At 38.5% G+C, this 16,866-nt stretch overlaps 1 protein-coding gene across 5 annotated transcripts in view; it reads right to left on the bottom strand.

The window, feature by feature from the left end:
• Window positions 1–16,866, bottom strand: part of NFX1 (nuclear transcription factor, X-box binding 1) — a 76,053-nt gene that overhangs the window by 14,507 nt on the left and 44,680 nt on the right. For 3 of the 5 annotated variants that reach the window (XR_014849885.1, XM_085051629.1, XM_085051631.1), the window contains exons 14-21: window positions 12,809–12,928; window positions 12,017–12,096; window positions 11,463–11,693; window positions 11,107–11,180; window positions 8,463–8,564; window positions 6,074–6,115; window positions 5,472–5,570; window positions 811–877 (exon numbers count right to left, since the gene is read on the bottom strand). Coding sequence is in view for 4 of the 5 variants with exons in the window: in XM_085051629.1 (XP_084907755.1) it covers window positions 811–877; window positions 5,472–5,570; window positions 6,074–6,115; window positions 8,463–8,564; window positions 11,107–11,180; window positions 11,463–11,693; window positions 12,017–12,096; window positions 12,809–12,928 (815 nt within the window). In the remaining variant the exon portion in view is untranslated. Of the gene's footprint in view, window positions 1–810; window positions 878–899; window positions 2,855–5,471; window positions 5,571–6,073; window positions 6,116–8,462; window positions 8,565–11,106; window positions 11,181–11,462; window positions 11,694–12,016; window positions 12,097–12,808; window positions 12,929–16,866 lie in introns of those variants that run through there. The other 2 variants (XM_085051630.1, XM_085051632.1) reach the window with 2 other exon arrangements.

The following is a 16,866-nucleotide window of genomic DNA, read 5'->3' on the forward strand; positions in this document are numbered from 1 at the left end:
GTCCTGTGACATCCTCATATATAAACTCAGAAGTGCAAACTGGATGAGTAGACAGTGAGTGTAGTAAGAACTGGCTGAACAGCAGATCTCAGAGGGTTGTGATCAGTGGCAGAAGGTCTAGTTGGAGGTCTGTAACTAGCACTGTTCTCCAGTGGTCAGTACTACCTCTAATACTGCTTTAACATACTCATCAATGACTTGGACAAAGGGGCAGATACCTCCTAAGCAAGTTCATTGATGACCCAAAGCTGGAGGGAGTGGCTGGCACCCTAGAGTGTTGTGCAGCCCTTCAGAAGGATCTCAATAGGCTGGAGGGATGGGCAGAGAGGAGCCGTCTGAAATTCTTTAAAGGAAAGTACAAAGTTCTGCACTTGGCGAGGAAGAACCCCATGCCCCAGTATAGGCTGATGGCTGACCTGCTGGAAAGCAGCTCTTCAGACAAGGATCTTGAGGTGCTGGTAGGCAACAAGCTGTCCATGAGACAGCATTGTGCCCTAGTGGTACAAGGCCAATGACATGGTGCACTAGGAAGAGTGTGACCATGACAGATGATCCTGCCCCTCTACTCACCCCTCATGAGGCCTCACCTCACGAATGCAGTGTCCAGAACAGGGCTCCTCATTCAGTGATCATGAACTACTAGGTCTCCTAAAAATGTTGCTCTTTTTACAATTAAACTGTGCACTGTATTGGAGCCCAACAGATCTAGTGTCAACTCGTACCTACTAGTATTAATAAAGTTTAGTAATACCAAACTCCCCCGAAACAAAACCAATTATTAGAATCCGTACAGAGTATCTGAATACTGACCTTATTCACAGCTTCCACAAGCATTCTCATTTCCTTCTCAATGTCACTGACAAATTTTATATCCTTCCTGTAAGAAAAGAACAGCATTCTAGGTTAACAAGGCAAGAAGAATGTACAAAGATAAAATATCTTCATATTATGTAATGTTTTTCAACAAGAACAAAATTAAAGAACACAATTGACCAAAGGAGAAGCTTCATTCACATTAAAAGACTGTTAGTGTGTCATCACTATTACAAAAATAATTATTTCCCCTTCAACAACTGGAACCCAGAATAAAATTCTATGACATGGCTCTACTGTCTGACAAGAAAATTCTACATTTTCATATGAATAGTGCAGATTTTCAAGTTGCCATTTTGGTGTTTTTTTAATTACTTGTCATTAATTTACTTAATTACGATACATGATGAGACACAAAAATGAGGCTAGAGTAAATAGAGTAGAGTTCTTTTCCAAGACAGAGGAAAAGTTCACTGACTTTGATCTTCAGCTCACTTAGCATAACAAATTATCGAGAATGTGAGAAGCAGCATAAGGCTACTTGCAAGCAAACAAAACAGTCTTGATGTGAGATACTAAGGACTTGTTTGATGCATTTTTTCGTAACTAGCTTCGTCACAGTACTTCAAGTCTTTCACTTTAGGGTGAACTTTGTGCTTTGCTCTTAAATAAGCAGGTAAACTAACTCTAAAAGTAAAGGTGCTATTTGTTAGGCCACCATACCCATGGGGAAAAAAGGCTACCTGAAGATTTCATATCTCAGAGCTGGTTAGTAATAAATTATTCTTCAAAACCTTCCAATACCAACACAGTACCAACTTTGTGAATGATGTCTGAATTTACCCAGTCAAGAAGTACCTACCAAAGCAAGCACAACTATCTTTGGTAGATGACCTACCAAAATTCTGGATGCTGAAGTTAATTGTACCATCAAGACCAAGGTGTCTCAAACAAATTGTGCAAAATGACAACATTGAATAGCTCAGCTATCAACATCACTTGATCAGATACAATGGACTTAGTCCATCACTGGTAGCAACAGTACATAGACATTGTGTGTAGCTATGAGAACTACTGGGTCTTCTGTAGTGAGAAATATAACACTGGGAGAATTGGAAAAAGCACCTGCACTGATAGAGTTAAAAAGAAAGGGACCTCCAGACACCTATGTTGTGAAATACAGAGTCAGCTCGTGTGGTATGAGGCTTTGGAAAGAATATTACACCAATAGTCTCAAGTTCAAAAAAACCCTAATCCCCAAACAAAAAACCCCAACCCAACAACAAAAACCCCAACCAAAGCCACTGATATCTTCCGGATTCAGAGGGTCAGAAAGCACATACTACACAGAATGCCAACCAAGAACACCGAAATTTCAAGGGGAAATGATCATGGCAGGTAAGAAAAAAAATGTAATCAACAATCCAAGGAGAGGGTCCACAAGCATCTGATGTATAACATTCAAAAGCATACTAAGGAAGCAGCTCACCACTGGGGGATACATGAAAAAAAAAAGAGCCCTTCAGGAGTCTATAAACCCAGAAACATTCATCATCCATACAGTGGGGTCTTGCACAGCCGGTAAAGTAAGAAAATTCTCTTCTGTGTAGCTCCAGGTGGCTAGATATTCCAATGTTCCCTCTTTCTGCAGTAGTCTTAATTCATCAGACAACAGCCTCAACATCATCCACATCCTACTAGACACTGATACTTGTGCCAGTCTATCCTCCAACTTCACACCAACAGACTGACCTGAGCGTTCGCTTACTCTCTGTGTCAATTTCTGGAACTCCTTAGAAAGGTCACTGCCGAAGTGTCCAACCAGTGGATCTGCACCCTCTGATCTGTGCTCAGTTGGTACAGTCATCTCCGTGCTACAAGATGGATTCCCCATCACAGCAGAATATCTCTTCATGTAATGCTATATGGTGGACAGACTGTCCTTTTGACTCCTTACCAGATCCTGACAAACACATCAGCAAGGTCAGCATGCAGCAGCATTACTATGCTATTCGTGGTGCCACCTTCTCCTATCACTGTCCTACAAAGGAGACACATTATCTTGGCATGCTTACAATTGCTTATCTGCAGCAATGTGGCGTTTTAGGATTCCATGTGCACTCTTTGTTTCCCCGCTCGGTATACCATTGGTTCATTTTGAAATACGCATTCTGCTGTACCCCGAAATCTATTGGTGGGTTTCCTATGCCTGTCTTCCCTTCAGACTCCCCGGGACTGGCTCTAGGGGAGACAGTCCCTCCCCCTTCGTTTCTCTTTATAAGTCAATGTCCGGATCAGCTCGAGGTCTCTGCATCTCTGGGCTGGTAGCCCTTATCCTGTCCCTGCCTGTCCTCCCCCCTTTCTCCTCCCCTGCAACCCCCTTTTCCCCGTTACTCCAAATAAACCTCCCTGCCAGAACAGAGATGGAGTCCAGTTCTTCCTTCGTATCACTATATTCCTGCTTGAATTGACGTGGTTTGGAGACTGACGCCATGCTGTGGAACCTTGGGGGCCGGGCGCACCAGATCCGGTGGAATTACACGAACCAGGGACCCCGGACTGGGCGGGGAGCCGGCTCGTGCAGCCCCCCCGGCCCATGATACATCACTTATCTTCCTCCTGCAACCTGGAGTTGTATTTTGGGAGCTTTAGGGTTCTGTAACTAAAGATTACACCTAAAAATCAGGAGTTCTCACAGCTTTCTCAAGTTTTCTTCATTTGTGGATATACATTTCTTTCAGCTCTTGACAGTGTATCAGCTACACAGATCAATTCATTGCCTAAAGAAGATAATATGGAATTCTAGCAATGATTAAGCCAGCTGCTACCTTCTTGAGGCAGCATCTCTGAATGCACAGGGAGGCATCTGTCATGTTTCTTCATCATTCTAAGATCCCATATGTAATTTATGCTTTGCAGAAAACCACAAGCCCTGAACTGCTGCATTACTGCAGTGATGCACTCAAGCAAGAACAAACTAATCTGTCAAAAAATTATTGAGAATGCTGAGTCACCTGAAAAACATAGTCAAACAGATACAATTTCTGCATGCTGTGAGCATGGTGGAAAGCCAAATCCTTTGCTAGACTACTGAGATAAAAGATCATCAAGAACAGTCAAGGAAATAAATTCATAGAGCCACAGATTCTCAAATTGCAGATTGCTGCTCTTGTAAAGAGATGTAAGGAGAGAAACATTTCTCTTTAAAACTAGATAAATGAAATCCAGTAATTAAATGTACAAAGTAATTGACTTGAGGACTAACAAAAACTTTTGCTTTAGCTATGAATCAGTAAGAATAGTCTTGATCTATTAGTTTATTGTAAATTACCAGTATAAAGTGGCTACAAAGGAAACTCAAGCAAAATCATGGAAAGAATGAAAAAAGGAGGAGTGCAGAAGCATTAAGGCTACTTTTCAAGGGATCTGTTTGACCATCTGGAATAGAGTGCATGACCCTGGTCAGTTCTGTTAACGAAAGATGAACACTGTGCTATGGACAGTGGCTGGCAGAAAGACAAGATAGAATTCTACTCCAAAAAAACACAGGAGACTACACACACAATGCAAAATTTTCACTTTTTTACTGTATTGAAAGTGTGTGCTGTGTTTTCAGAAAAAGGTAAAGTAAAATATATTCTATACACAACTAAGAGAATAGCCCTTATAAAATAGCATTTTTAAGTGCAAATACTAATAAAACAGTAGCTCCACAACAAAAATATTCAGCTCCTATTTTGCAGTGGGTTCATCAGTTGGAATTAAAAAAGACGTAACTTACTCTTAAATTCTGGCTGGTTGCTTATGTAAAATTTTCACTTGTCTTAACACACCAGCAAATTAAATAAAGGATTTTCAAGTAGCAAACATCCTTACAAAACCATGATATTTATTCTGCATTAGAATACTGGAGCAAGAACAAAACATATTAAGCTGTTCTAGAAAACTCAGCCCTGGTAAAAACTAGTGTAATGCCCACAAACACACAAGAGTAAAAACTTTTAGATGACACGTCATTTAAGCATCTTTTTAAAAATGTGTCTGATCCCTCCTTGTCATTCTAGATTGCAAAGCATTTATTGGAGTGATGTTTTTGATATTACCTTGATTTCACATTGCCTCATTTTACGATGTTGTAGTCTAGCAGCCCTCTATGCAGTCACACTGGCATAGGCTTCACTCTGTGTCTAACATTTTATTAATTCCTTTTATTTTTAAAATAAAAGAAGTAAGGCAAAAAATAAATGAGACTGGTGGAGAGAAGAATGGCAGGTTATGAGAGCGTATTTCATTATTTAGTCATCACTTTTGTCTGTGTTTTGAAGTGTTTAGAAGGAGCACTGAGATGGAAGTCGGTTCTGTGAAAAAGCAGCAGAGATGTGAGAAGTACAGGTACCAATTCCTAGTGAGAAAGGTGTAAAATTACGTTCCCATTCTAAACATGATCTTGTTACACAACAAAGCAACCTGTCAGGCACTTTTCACTTTTCAGGTTCTCGTTTTGGAGGTCTTGGGAAGGGCACGTCAACTCCTTTGTCTCAACTGCCATCTACTTCTAAGGCAGCTATTTTTAGAAGAGTAAATAGAACTGTTCTGCATTTCCCATCTTGCTCTCAATACTGTTGACTTATGACACCTGCCACCATTAGAACACATACCTTGCATCTTCTTTTAAAAGGTCACTGTATTTTGGTCCAGAAGAACGGATATTAAAAGGATCAGAATTATCATCTATTTCAAGAGCTTCAGCAAGGCGCCTGAATTTGAGGGTAGGAGGAAAAAACCCCAAAATATAATAAAAACATAAGCAAACAAAAAAACCATATAAATCCTCCCAACTTTCCACATATGTCATTGAAGAGTAAAGTTACAGGTCACTAATACAAATTAATGGCTTGCAAAGGATATGGTCTGTACATTTGAAACTACTCATTTAAAACGAAAATATTCTACCAAGATTTCTGATCACTCAATATAGATCTTTATAACAGGAATCATCTCCACATTTATCTGTTCTCCAGGTCACTCAGAAAAGGATTTCTTATCCACATAGCATTAACTTTCCAAACCTGGACGGCTTCTGTTAAAAACCAAACCAAACTAACCAAACAAAAAACAAAGCAAACAACGCCCCCCAAAACAAAAAACAAAACCAAACAAAAAAACTCAAACAAACAAACCAAAAAAAAAAAAAAAACAAAAAAACAAAAACCCCACAAAACCAAAAAGCAAAAACCCACCACACAAGTTAATTGCCCACCTGTTCCTCTGAAGAGCTAAACATTCTTCATCACATTGCAACCTGAATTATGAAAGAAAAATACAATTAGAATCACTGCTGCTACTCCTATGTTTCAAGCTGTAGCTTGTTGGTATCATATCATGACAGTCTAAAGAATTAACAAGAGTGTGGGAGAATAGTTTATTGTATTAGAACAGAGAGTAGAGATAAAAATAAACAAACAAGCCACAATCAAAAAATCTATGAGCACCCAATCCCTTCTCCAGGTCTTGAACAGGAGCAGCAATTACCAAAGTTGCACAGGAACTGAGGAAAAAAGCTTGTAAACTAGATGTTATATTGTTAAATTTTTTAATTTGAGAAAAGAATAAAGTTGATAGGAGCATTGAGGGGATGCTAGGAAGGACTGGAAATCAGAAATGGAAGATGTCACAAGGTCACTTACTCCTATGAATCTGAAAAAATTATCAGTCAGGAAGAAACAGAAAGTTAGACGTGTATGGAAGATTATGATGAACCATAAAAATCAGCATTTCAACTGAAACCCTAATTTCTAGTGTCAGCAGAGTTACAAATTTCAGTTTTCCATCTCATCTTTGAAAGGTATTTCATGATTTTATTTTGAGGGATTGAAATGCTGGAGAAGAATCAAGAGTTCCCCAGAATTTCAGTGGCAGTTACAAACTTCTTCCCCCTAGACGGCATAAATTAATTAATTCTCTTGATAATTGTTCCTTAAATTAAAAAAACCCTAAAAACAAAAAACAAAAAACAAACAAAAAACCCCAAACCTACAGGGGAAACTGGTTTATTCAGTAGCATGTATTGTGTCTGGAGATAAATAGTTCCAGGAACCAGAACTTCTGATGGTTTTCTTGAAGGAGGCAGGAGAAAGCAAACATACTTGCACTCTTAAGATCAACCTGGTACTGTTTAAAATCATTTGCTTGAAGAATTATTTTCTCCTCCTCTAAAAGAGGAATGTAGCCAGTTTAGAGAAGCTACTCTAGGTCTGATCAAATTTGTCACAAGAAAAATCCCAAGCCCTAATAAGAAATCTAAGCTGAAGTGTAGATTTTAGGTGTCTACAAACAGGACAAGAGAGTGAAACAAAGAAAGAAAATCCCTGCAGTTTGTAGAAAACATTCTGTTATTATAAATGAATGAAGCAGATTTGTACATTACTTTGAAAATACTGGAGTTTGGCAATAAACGACAAATGTTAGACTACATATTTTATGTAGCACCATCTCTTTTCCCCCTGCCCCAGTATTCGGTAGACAAAAAGAGAGGAGAAGGGAGAATACTTCTTTGACAATCCCTGAATAAAGGCTACCTACCAGAGTTTTAGATATAATATTAGGAAATACTTGCACAAAGAAAAGTCATCTCTGGTAATTTCAGCTGTTCAAGGAAAGGGCAGTGTCTCTCCACACGGAAAGATATGTGTCAGTTACTACAACACAACAACTAAAGTTCTTGAAGTATACTGGCACTAGCTTTTGAAACTGGAAGTCATGAAGCAACTATATGGGAGATGTCACTATTTTGATTTTACACAATATAAAGGAACATTAGATTTTAACACACAGAATAGACTGACTCTGAAATTATCAAATACAATATGAAAAAAAAGACATGGTAATAGAGAGAAAGTAAAACCAGAGATGAGGGACTTCAAGGGCAAAGACTTCAGTAAGTCAAGTTTCTGACAGAAGGATGTTGGAGAAAGTTGACAACTCCATAAAGAAATTATACCAAAAGTAAAAGGATAAGCTATTCCAATCCTGAGAAACATGAGGGAAAAGAGAAAATCACCTAACTTATGTCACAAGTGTTATTGTGACTTAAAATTGGGTTTGTGGTGCCAGTCAGGATGAGAACACCAAAGCCACCAATCAAACTGAAATACAAGCATAAAACACTCTGAAAAGGGTAATACAAAAATATTATAAATAGTAAGATGATGACTAGGAGAAAATATGGCCTATCAATAATCCAGAAAGAACACTGGATGCTGAAACAGAAGATAATAGCTATTCTCCTGCATAGTTATCTGAAAAAAATCCAGAGGAACTCCAACAAGTTGGCTGAGTCGAAAAAAACTCTGAAACTACAGCTCTATTGTTCCACCCAGTAATTATATGATTATATATATACAATGATTATAACAACTAATCAGGCAATGACAGAGAACTTGTTCTACTTGAAAGCAAAACCATGAACCACTAAGGAATTGTAAAACACTCTTTTAGCAGTGTGGCTGAAGTAGTCAGGCTGCATAGGATGACTGTAAGTCTTCCTATTACAGCCGGCATTTTTATCACCATATTCTGTATTTTGCGTTTCACCTATGCTTTGGGTACACATGAGGGCTTCAAATACATTTCTACATGTATCTCCTCACCTGGTCTGCTTCATTTCTTTTTTCGTAATAAGTCTGCTGATTTCCACTGAATCCCCAAGCTGTAGATCTGTTAGCTTAGTTGCTATAGATATAGCAGCTATTCTGAAAAAGAAGAGCATTGTATTTCATCTGAGGCAACACATAAACCTCTGAAAAGGTATACAAAGGTGCAGACTTAACCTCTACATGGAAGAAGTAAGACAGACTGATCATTTTCTCATCAGATTAGAAAATGGAACTCTAGCTCTACATCATCAAGTTTTAAGAGTCTATCTAGTTACGTAAATCAAGAGGGTACTCTCACCTCCCTCAACTAGGAGTAACATTAACAAATGGACACGCAAATTGAAATTAGGCAAGGCAAATACTCTTTGTCCTCACTTGCTTAATACAAACTACAGCTGACCATATAGCTTTAATAATCCTTTTATATGATTCTTCCTTAACTGTGTGTAACTAAAATCTGTAAAGCAAATTCATATAAAGTACTTAGAAATTTGCTTAGAAAATATGGCTAACACAATCCACAAGGAAAGGACAAAATGCCTACTAAGATTGTTACTATTTTCTTTATAAAGATTCTTCCTAATTCCCTTCAAGAACAAGTCTTCCCAGTCTCCTTTGCTTAAATATACAGGAATTTTTAATGGAAATATCCCACAAAATTTTCAAACAAATTCCTAAAAATTAAACATTCTATCCTTTTGAACTGTCTTTTCCGTTAAATTCAAATAAATGATATGTTTGTTTGTATATGTCTATATCTCTATGTTTTGCATCACATTCAAAGAACCAATCATCTATCAGGAAGGAGGCTAATCATATTACATAAAACAAAATATCACTGAGAGGCATTATCAGCTTCATATTTATCAGGTGATGACAAAGTCTAGGTAATGGGACATTAGATGATATGACATCATCATCTGTCCCATATGTACACATACAGCAGCAGATATAGTAACGGCTATTTCCTGTTCCCTTTGGCATTTTTCACCAACATTCACTGACAAAGCCCAAAGCCGTTTCATCATTCCTCTAACATTTCTAAGAAAGCTTGGATACTCCACTAATTTGCTGACCTTTACTTTGTTGTGGGTTTTTTGTTAATGGCTTTTGTTGTTGTTGTTTTGATTCAGTGGCAGGTAGGAAAAAAAGCAAAACTTACCTCCACAAAATCAGAACATGTTAATCTTTGAGGAACCTGAATTGCTGACAATTTTAGCTGACATTTAATGCTGCTTCTGTTACTATCACAAGTCAAGATTAATTTGTAAGCACATATGAATACATTTTAACTGATACAAACATCTACTTTAAACAGAACCATTTCTTTTACTTCTTCCCAATTTGGGCTCTGTTTAGAGAAATAAATACATATGTATTCACCTCATGCATGCAAGAACTCTCATTGGCTTCAAAGAACCATTTTTCTTGCATGAATATTTTTGCAGTGCCTGAGCTTATATAAAACAGCAGAGAAGTAACAGCCTTCAAAAATCTGGACTTGTATGTTATCTTCTGAACTTACCATTAATGACAAGCATTTGCCAATTTAAACTGGTATTTCAAAGTTGAGTCAGTCTTCTGATTTTTATTCAGTGAGATAGATCTTAAAAATACATGTACCTTGCATTCAACTTAGTAGACTGCAACTGTTCTTAATTGTTTCTGATTAGCACATTTTTCTCCTTGTTTTCATTAGGTAACATTGAGTGCCTATGCTAAGCCATCTTCTGTCAGAACTTGAATATGGACAGTGTTCAGTAGAAACAAAGCAGCATACCCTAAATTGGGCTATGATAAAAAATGGCCCTCAGATACCAGTTCCATATAAAACCATCATTAAGAAGCTTTCTTTGAAAGACAGGAAGAATCTCTGGCTTTGGTCACCTAAAAACTAGGATACAGAGCAGAACTCTGATCACATATCAACGTCTAGATTAACTTTTTTTACTCCCTTTTAATCACAGCCTCAGAATAAGATTTTTAAATGATTATTATTACTGTTTTGCTATATTAATTTCCAAAGTTAAAAAGCCCCACTTTTCCTTATTCATTTCTTGCTGTCTGAGAGAGAGAGAAACAAGTTTAGAAATAGCATCTGAAGACTATTGCAATAAATGGAGTTGGGTAGTGCTCAGTTTGCATATTAAAAACCAAGATTTAGATGCCAAAGCTCTCCAGCCTAAATTTAGGTATTTCAGAATTACTTTAAACCCCTCTTTAGCATCCATCATCTCTATTGACTAGGTTCCATCACACATGACTGGAAACTGTGACAGCAAGTCATACATGGACTGCAATCATCTACATCCAGGAGCATGACTCTGGACTTGACAAATTAGTCTGTACCTAATTGTTCTGTGCGGGTAGAATAGAGTTCCACACATGGGAGAGTCGAGCTTTGACACACCACCACAGTTAGACTCAAAACCGTAAAAAAAGAAATGTATTCTAATATAGCATAGTATACATATGAAAAAGCTCAAGGAAATACCAAAATCACCCCCGTATGTCGTGTCGAAGTACAAAAAAAAGTGAAACGCTTGTGAACTAAATATATTTTGTCAAGTCTGCAATTTAATCAAACTGCAAAGTAGTAAGTCCAGTAAGGAATTAAAAGAATTATTACCATACCAACCTTTGATATGTATTGGATGCTTCTGAGCAAATCATACTCTCCTTTCTTCTTCCACACTCACATTGAAGATCAACCTGCCATATCACAAAGTGAGCAGCTTTTTTAAAGTTTTGGGTTTTTATGGCCATGGAAGGGTGTGAAAGATATAAATTTATTCATTTTAAAAGTCAAATTTTAGTGGAATAGTGGCTAACTAAAAGAGATGAATAGTTTTATTTTTGAAAAATCAATATTTTAAGTTCATAGAAAAAATGTCATGCTATCAATATACAAACATGTCACAACTGTAACTGGCTGATAATTAAACCATACAGTTCCTCTGTGACTTAGTAGTGAATTTTCTTTGGGTAGCTAACCTTTGCACAGCAGGATGTTGTTGGGCAGGGTGAAGAAGGATGACATGGAGCCATACATGGATGATTACAATATAGCCTTGGAATAACACATGGTTGTTTACATTCTTCATCTATAAGACATTCTCCTTTATGACAGATCCTTTTACACTTGTGCATTCCACATTTTAACATTTGATTGCAGCGAAGTCCACAGGAAATGTCAGTGAGATGACAAGGAATATTACTTCGCAGCTGAAGGAGGAAAGGAAAAAGATGACAACTAACAGTAAAAATTACCGGTGGAAATCTCAAAGTGCTTTTACTGTTCACACCTTCATTTGGCACTGTCCACATAAGAATCTTAACACTAAAAGATCTTACATCAAAGAATGAGATTTACTTTATACCATAGTCCAATTCAGCAGTTGGTTTGAATGTATATGGAATAAAAGATATACTTCTCCAATTGAACCAACTCCAGTAACATATTCCATTCCAAAGAAGCCACAAAAAATCTAAGCCTACAGTCCTAGAAAATTATTCAGTATTCAAAAACATGAATTGTCCAGACTTACTTCATGCTTGCCCATACACCATTTCTGAGTGAGATAGGTACAGGGGGGACATTTCTCCTCACTATGACATGAATGGTACACTGCAATCACAGAAATACAAGAGTTGTAACAGTTTCATTAGCATACTTCAGTTGAATGCATTAAAGGAGACAGCAAAGACTATTAAACATGAGTTTGCATTTCAAAGCTACATAATTTATGGGAAGGATGATGGTTCATACAAGAATAACATCTTCTTTAAAAATTATGATGGCAAGTTAGGTAAATACTCTCTATAATTTAGGTAAATACTCTCTATAATTTCTAAAATAAATAGCAGGTAATTTTCTAGCTTGTGAGTACGGTTATACTCTCAGGAAGAATTTGTCAGAAACTATCTGTTTGACCCATGCTATTTATTTTGTGATCAGCTAATGTAATTCCAACGAACATAGAAATGAACTGTTCACAAGATTATCCTACTGTTTCAATAGAACATTTGATCTTTGGAATACGGCATTTCATGTGTGTGACTATTAATAACAATCAGAGAAACCACCAGTGCTTTTACCAGTGAGAGGTACCACTTGCAGTATTTATTGCAAATTTTTAGCTGGTTGCCTTTTAAAAGTAGACTGCTGGAAATATATTTTCAATTAGACCTATGTACGCTTTTCTACACTTTGATTAAAAGAACCTGAAACTAAAAAAATCAAAAAACAACAAAAAAACACGCAACAAAACCAACCAACCAACCAACAACAACAACAAAACCCCAAAAAACTCCAGTCAAAACTGAATAGCCTGACTTACCTGGATGATCACAGTCATGCGGCCTGGTGCATGTTTTTTTACACTCCGGTGGCTGAGTGCCACAGGGAACAGGAGGGTAAATCACAGATTCTCCACAATAACAAGTTAACTCATCAAAACCTGAAAAAAAGAGTCAAATATATCCTAATGGCTACATGTATTTGCATGTTTCCCTTCTGATAAATCTTTACAGAACATGTAAAGTTTTACTCCAGCTTTGGGGTTTTTTATATTAAGCATTAATATTTCAAATTCATGAATTTATTAGCTTTCATGACTCCTACAAGAAAACGAGACTATTTTGACTTGGTTAGGAATTACGCTTGGCTTTCAGAGTGATTCTTTGACATCAACATTTTGAACCAGAGCAAGAAAAATGCTCATGTCAAGTTGAAAGCTTTGCTGTTCTACCTTTGACTTAAAAGAGTGGAGGTATCTCTTGAAGTCCCTTCCAGAAAGTCCATCATTGAAATTCTGTGTTCCAAACTTCCCCCTGACATCACTTTTTCAGACCAGATTTTGTCATTTTGCCAAGCCCTGAATATTGTACCAGAAAGATTCCAAAGAAAATTACCAAAAGACAGCAAGTCTTCTTTATACCGTTTAGTATTACATGGATCCTCATAAGCATCTTATGAACCTGTCCAAATACTTCAAATCCAACTTTGTATGTTTTGGAAGTTCTCTGTCTCAGACAGTACCCATTTTATTCTGGTTTTTTTATCTTTCGTGTTTGGGAAACAAGTTTTAAACTTTTATAAGATCCAAACCTCAGTGATAAATGAAGTACTAGAAGTATTTAAATACACCACCCTAATGAAAACTTAACACTGCACAAAAATTAATACAATTCACTGCTTTTTTTCAGACTATAAAGAAATTGGGAGACTGGAATGCAAACTACAGTTCAAGCAGATAAATGCTTAAAAATGGAACACTAAGAAAACATTTGACATCATATGGAAGATCTGAGAACAAAAAGTGAATATGGTTGGTCTATAAATGAATAAAGAGGTAGTGGATCATGGAGAAGGACAGAAAATGGTGGAGGTAAGAGAATACCGGGGCAACAAAACCACAAAACAACAATTCCAACCTGAAGAGGAGTGCGTTAAGGGAGCTTCTGAATTCAGCAAGTTCTTTAACTCTAGAATCACAGGATTCTTCCTTGCTAGTCTACCAAAGCAAAACCTGTTGAACTTTAAACACCCAAATGTTCCTACTGTCCCACTCCTATAGATATTGGTGGCTGCTAGAACAATATGCAGGTCCAGCCTGAAGACACATTCCAGACAGACAAGACACACAATACATACATGGCAATAACATGACCAGATACACAGACTAACACAAAGCCAACTGAACAAGATTAATATAAAGAGGAATACCAATAGCTAAGTCCTCTTCCTCTTCTTCAGCTCATCAGGACTGAAGCTTAGTTAGCGAACACACACACACAACTCACTCCAAATTCACATGCACATTCATGGATCTGAAATACTAGCACAGGCTCTGTCTAATATCCATGCCTGGAGAGATTCTTTACCCAGGCACTGGCTGAAACCTGGAGTATTTCCAGAGGCAGATCTCCTCCTACTAGCTATTTAATCCAGCTTTGAAGCAAGCTTGTTAGCAAAAAACAAGCCCTCATCTTTCCATACGCTGGCACACAGATCAAGGGGCCCCTATAACTTACAATCCCATGCTCCAGCTGCTGGCAGACAGTATACATCAGTACGGTCTCCCAAGTCGGTAGCATAAAGACTATGTGCTTCCATGATCTGCCGCTGGAACTCTAGAACTCTCACACAGTGAACAGAGAATGAGACTACACTGAGAAGATATTAAATCTTAACTATGACAGCACAGACAGTGAACATGATGTGCACAGATCTCTATCAGATAAGTAAGTTGACCAACACCTTCATTTGTGCAAATGGTGTCTTTTTATTTTGCCTTCCCTCCATTTGTCCATGCATCCACCTTGATTCCTCCCAAATAAGCTAACAAAATATTTTTTTCCTCATTAAAGTGACTTGAACCTGGCTGGATGCCCTGCTGTAAGATTTAATTCTGTAGAATTTGGTTACGAGGATGGGATGGAGACAAGAGATCTGTGAAGTCAGATCTTAGAGCATGGGGTTTATTGTGAAAGGGTGTGGGTGTAGGAGACCTGCTAGGGGCTGACACGCAGCCCAAAGCAGGTCAGAGAAGCAAGAGAGAGAGAGAGAGAGAGAGAGAGAGAAAGAGAGAGATCAATGCCAAGAGCACGAGCTGCCATTTATAATACAACAAATCACCTTCTGTGTTGAATATTCTAGTTCTCATTAACCAATCTAGAACAAGCTACAAATCCTACAACATTTACATACAACCTATAAGAATCATTGCATTACCATACGGTGTTATATTTTAAACCCTAAAAACTGCTTTTTGGACCCTCTGCCAAGCAGGCAGGGTCTGCTTTGACCTTTGGACCTGCCTGCAGGCAGAGGGTATTGTTTCATCAAGAAGGGGGATTACCTTCAGTCGGCCATGCCATTGTTTTCTAGTTGTTCAGTAACTCAAAGCCTGTCTTCAGCATCTTTTGCCAGCTGATCATATTTATAAGGCTTTCCTATTTCATCTTCCCCAAAACCCTGCACCCACTAAAGATGCTTTAACACTCCCCTTCCACAGACAGGAAAAAATATAATGAACGGTTCATGAGTTGAGATAACGGCCAGGAGAGGTCACTCACCAAATACCATCATGGGTGTCATGGGTTTGAGACAGGACCCTGCCAGGAGGTCACACGAAAAAGGGCAAACAGGCTTCAAGCTTAAAGTTGCAAAAAGTGTTTAATTACCTAACAGAGCTGGAGGATAAATGCAGGCAAAAATAAACTTTTCATACAGTTTTGGTTCACTCCACCCTCCCTCTTACGAACCTACAGTATTCACCCCCTTTCCTCCTTTACAGTCAACAAGCCAAGTGAGGGGGGGGCAGGGTGTGGGGTCTCTTTTCAGTCCACAGAGCAGATTCTCAAATTTACTCATCACCACAATTCTTCTATTACAAATACTCTTTATCTCTACTTGTTTCTCTCTCTCTCTCCAGACAGTTTTCTGCTCTCATCCCCACCCTCTTAAGAAGCAGTCTCTGCACTCACCCCCCCCTTCCCTCTCTCCAAACCAGCAACACAGACAGGGGGCAGGTTGAGGGGTCCTCTGGTCAGTCCAATCAGAAAAAGAGGTTCTCTACTTAGCCAGGGGTCCTTCCCACAAGAGACAGTCCTCTGGTGTCGCTGTTGAGCCGCTAGCAGAGAGAAGAATCTAGTTCTCAGTGGCAAGAAGGAAAAAAGCCTTTTTTGTTTTGATTTCATCATATATATAGAGTTTTCAAAAGTCACCCAGATTGGTCAGTCAAAAACCTCCCCCTAGGCCTGATTGGCCAGGTCTGCACCGTCCAAGTCTTGGGACACTGTTTTTAATAACATCCAAACCTTATCTTTATTTATAAAACACAAAAGGATTTCTCATGGGAAAGACCTGTGCTAGCCACACTCTGGGAACTTCTTTGGCGTGGGTCCAATCTCATGACCAACATTCCTGCCCGAATTCTGCTGCAACATGAGTCTTTTTGTCCATAAGGTGCTGTGCAGGCTCTCCTGAGCTGAGGCCAGGCTGCTTCCATGCCAGGAGCAAGGAAAAGGCCTTTCTCTCCCAGTCAAGGCCTTTTGCAGTTTTAACTCTTAGATGAGACTCCCACCGGTTCACAGTCTTTTCCAGGCATCCACCTGCTCCTCTGGAGTGAGCTGTGGGTGGATTTCTGCATCCTTATGGACTCCATGGGCTGCAGGAGAAACTTCTTGCTCCCCCCATATCTTCCACCACGGCTAGCAGAGTTTCAGCTCCAGTGCCGGAAGCACTGGAGCACCTCTTTCTCCCCCCTTCTTCACTGACCTTGGCAATCTCCATGCTGTTCTCCCTCACATATTTTCACCTGCACCTCCTCCTCCTCCAACTACAAAGTGAAAGAAGTGCGCGCCTGCTTTGTTTTGAATTTTTCTTAAATAT

Source organism: Lichenostomus cassidix, chromosome 2 (genome assembly GCF_008360975.1).
Source record: "Lichenostomus cassidix isolate B80296 chromosome 2, HeHo_3.0, whole genome shotgun sequence".
Lineage (NCBI taxonomy): Eukaryota > Metazoa > Chordata > Aves > Passeriformes > Meliphagidae > Lichenostomus > Lichenostomus cassidix.